The sequence below is a fragment of the Dipteris shenzhenensis genome, chromosome 12 (genome assembly GCF_047967505.1).
Source record: "Dipteris shenzhenensis isolate YYH24624 ecotype China chromosome 12, Dip_SZ_1.0, whole genome shotgun sequence".
NCBI classification, from domain to species: Eukaryota; Viridiplantae; Streptophyta; class Polypodiopsida; order Gleicheniales; family Dipteridaceae; genus Dipteris; species Dipteris shenzhenensis.
The window spans coordinates 23,675,503-23,678,626 of NC_141607.1; the positions used below are offsets into that span (position 1 = coordinate 23,675,503).

General features: G+C 45.1%; 1 protein-coding gene across 1 annotated transcript; it reads left to right on the forward strand.

Moving 5' to 3' along the window:
* Positions 1-423: 423 nt before the first annotated feature.
* On the forward strand, positions 424-2,222 carry LOC147896000 (GDSL esterase/lipase At4g10955-like). Its single transcript, XM_087383091.1, has 2 exons — positions 424-632; positions 985-2,222. The coding sequence occupies exons 1-2, from the start codon at positions 553-555 to the stop codon at positions 1,970-1,972; spliced, it is 1,068 nt and encodes a 355-aa protein (XP_087239217.1). The 5' UTR covers positions 424-552; the 3' UTR covers positions 1,973-2,222.
* The last annotated feature ends 902 nt before the right edge of the window (positions 2,223-3,124 follow it).

A 3,124-nucleotide genomic window follows, 5' to 3' on the forward strand; every position in this document is an offset into this window, starting at 1 on the left:
CACTTGTCTTTGCAAACTATGCCAAGACAAAGGAAATTAAGATTGGTGAAAAACAAAAGTTAAAGTAGGAAGTTTGAAATTGAAAAGAAGTTTGAAGCAGACTTTTTGCAAAAGTAGAACCTTATGGAGAGGAGAAACTTCTCCAAGAAGCTACCAATAGATGCCGCACCTAAGCTTCTCGATTTCATTTCTTAATCTCCTATTCAACTTACATTAGTAGATTTCAAACCATTGCCTTAGGTTAATCAACCATTTGCCATCAGAACTAATTCTGGCGGGGGGCCCTATTCACACAATCACAAATATGTAAACCCCTCTAAACACAAGCACAACTATGTAATAAATAATCCCATGGTAGTTGAGAAATCCAAGTGCTTCTATGCTTCTATTTCACAAGGTCAAAGATGGCAGACGCGAGAACCTTCGCATCCAGAGTCACAGACTCTATTTTGTACCGATTTTCTACCCCATCTGCTTTTCCTCCTATTCTTTCTCCTCCCCCTACTCTTCTCCTCCCCCTTCTCCTCCTATTCTCCCCTTGCTTTGCTTGCTATGAAAGCCACCATCACCGACCTTGACGTCTTCGAGCTCTCTGGCCCGACTCACCTTGCTCAGTCGCCTGGACGAATTTGGTAAGATCCATTCTTTCGCGGGAGTTGGATTTACGTCTTGTTAGACGATTTGAATGATACAACGCCGTTTCTCATAAGTTTCTCGCTGAACAAAACTGTGAGATTGGTGTGTGCGTGTGTGTGTGTGTGCGCGCGCGCGCGTGTGTGTGAGAGAGAGAGAAGGGTGGTGGGGGGTGAGAGGAGTTGAGGAGGGGGCGGAGCGAGGTAAGGATGGGCGGTCAGGGGCCGAGCGAGGACGTCGTAAAGATAGGGAGACAGCGATTAGAGATGGAGTGAGAGAGATCCGGCACCTAACGATGAATATTGGACTGCCGGCCATTTCCCTCACAGGCATTATAGTGTTGCTGTACAGGTCCAATGCCGATTACAAGCGGGCAGCCTTAGCTTGCCTCATTTCTGCAGTTTACGCCATGGAGAAGGACAGAACGCTACAGACATTGGGACAGTCTCCATTGGCACCGGCCTGGTTTACTCCCTTCAAGTATAAGCCCGTGAAGCTAATAGTTGACGAAGGAGGTAAGCAAATCGTGGGAGCAGTATTCAGATGGAGCAGAAGATTGTCGTGGCTAAGGTGCGCAAGCGCTCCGAAAGTCGTGGTCGCCTTCCGAGGAACGATTCCAGAGGGCGATACGCTGAGGATAGATCTGACTGCCGATTTGTGCTTGACAATGCAACAGCTACACACGACGTCCAGATTCAAGTCTGCTCTTGCAGAAATCAAGCAAGTAATCCTCGAGAACGGCGTGGACAAAGTGTGTATCACAGGCCACTCTCTCGGCGCTGCTCTCTGCCTGCTCGCCGGACGAACTCTAGCTCTCGAATACGGATACTTCGTCGACGCTCATCTCTTCAATCCGCCTTTTCCCTCTCTGGCCCTGGAGAATTTGAGGTTGCAGAGGTTCCATATGGCTGCTACCGCAAGGCTTGCTGCCATGCTCCAAGACGAGAAAACCCAAAAGGAAACCTACAGCAGCTTCCAAGCTTTGGAGAAGTGGAGCCCTCATCTCTACGTGAACGTCCATGATCCGATCTGTTCTTCGTACGTGGGTTACTTCTCCGGCCGGCACTACCTGCTCGAGAGCGGCAATAGCAACTTAGTGATGCTCGCAGCCCCGCTTTCGCTGAGAGCGCTTATCCAATCGGTGTTCGGGGATGCCAAGCCGTATCATCTCATTCCTTCTGCTCATCTGCACGTCGTGAAGAAGAGCCCCAAAAAGTTTATGAAGGCTCATGGCATGCGTCAGTGGTGGTCTCAGGAGTATGAGATCGAAGATGTCGTCGAGAGTCTGGACGTGAAAGAATATGCAGAGCGTATCAGCAATTCGCAGGCTGCAATATGAATGTACTGAGTGCGATATACAGATTTAAAATGTTATTGCGAATTTGGAGCAGAGATTTCCATCCACGAAATCTATGATCAATCACTGTGTGTAGCTGATAGATTCCTTTCAAGGTTCTTCTCTGATATTCCTGTGCAGTGTGTAGCTTCTGTCCCGTCAAGAGATCGGGTTGATCCGCAGCTCCACCGAAAAGTTCAACCTATGGTGCTTCTCTCTGGTCGGGATCAGTTGTACCGACCCATAAAAGAAATATAGCAGCGGCAGTTTCTGTCAAGTTTTCGGTGCAGCAGTTTGTGCCAATCTTTGTTGCAGGTTGGCCTCCTCATATTAAACAAGGTGAATGATATCTCATATTAAACAAGGTGAATGATATTTAATCTTAAGAAGGCCTGCCCAATATAAAAAAGCAAACAAAAAAGAATCGAGTGGACACGTGTGGAGCACTGTTCACAGAAAACCTCAAACCATATACAATGAACTTGTAATATTTTAATCTCTACTTAAAAAACATTTTCTCAATTTTATAAAATCTACAAAATTTTAGGCAATTTAGTTATATTTTAGCTTTAAAATTGGCAAGTTCTCAAGAAAAACTTTCAAAATTTGAAACCCCAAGTTTTGTGTTTTGTTGAGAACAATGTTTTCTGTGAACACTGGTGTGGATGAAGACTGCAGGAGTTAAAGGAGAAAGAGAGAGAGAGAGAGAGAGAGGGGGGGGGGAGGGGGAGAGAACGCTAACCACTTTAAAGTCTACATTCAAGTCCATGCTGGAGCTAATGAAGAGAAGGCAAATATCAACATATTGTCCAATAGGAAAAATGCACTTCAAAAAATTTTTAAATGCCTAATTTCTGCTTTGCCCAATTTGAAATGTCTCTAAGGGTACGCCAAAAATATAGAAGTGTTTTCACTTGGCCCCTTTGTTTGTTGTTTTTAGGGGGTTGAATGGCCAACAATGGCAACCCATATTAATGGCTTTTTGGAAGAAATGAATCACCTCACCCAAAAATATAGAAGTGTTTTCATTTGGTCCCTTTGTTTGTTGTTTTTAAGGGGTTGAATGGCAACAATGGCAACCCATATTAATGGCTTTTTGGAAGAAATGAGTCACCTCACGCCACCTACAAAGACCTTTCTTTGTTGCATGCTTAT

Coding starts and splice junctions, on each gene's coding strand:
- LOC147896000 (XM_087383091.1), top strand. CDS start 553: ATGAAAGCCACCATCACCGACCTTGACGTCTTCGAGCTCTCTGGCCCG. Junction 633..984: donor CAGTCGCCTGGACGAATTTG/GTAAGATCCATT, acceptor GTTGCTGTACAG/GTCCAATGCCGATTACAAGC.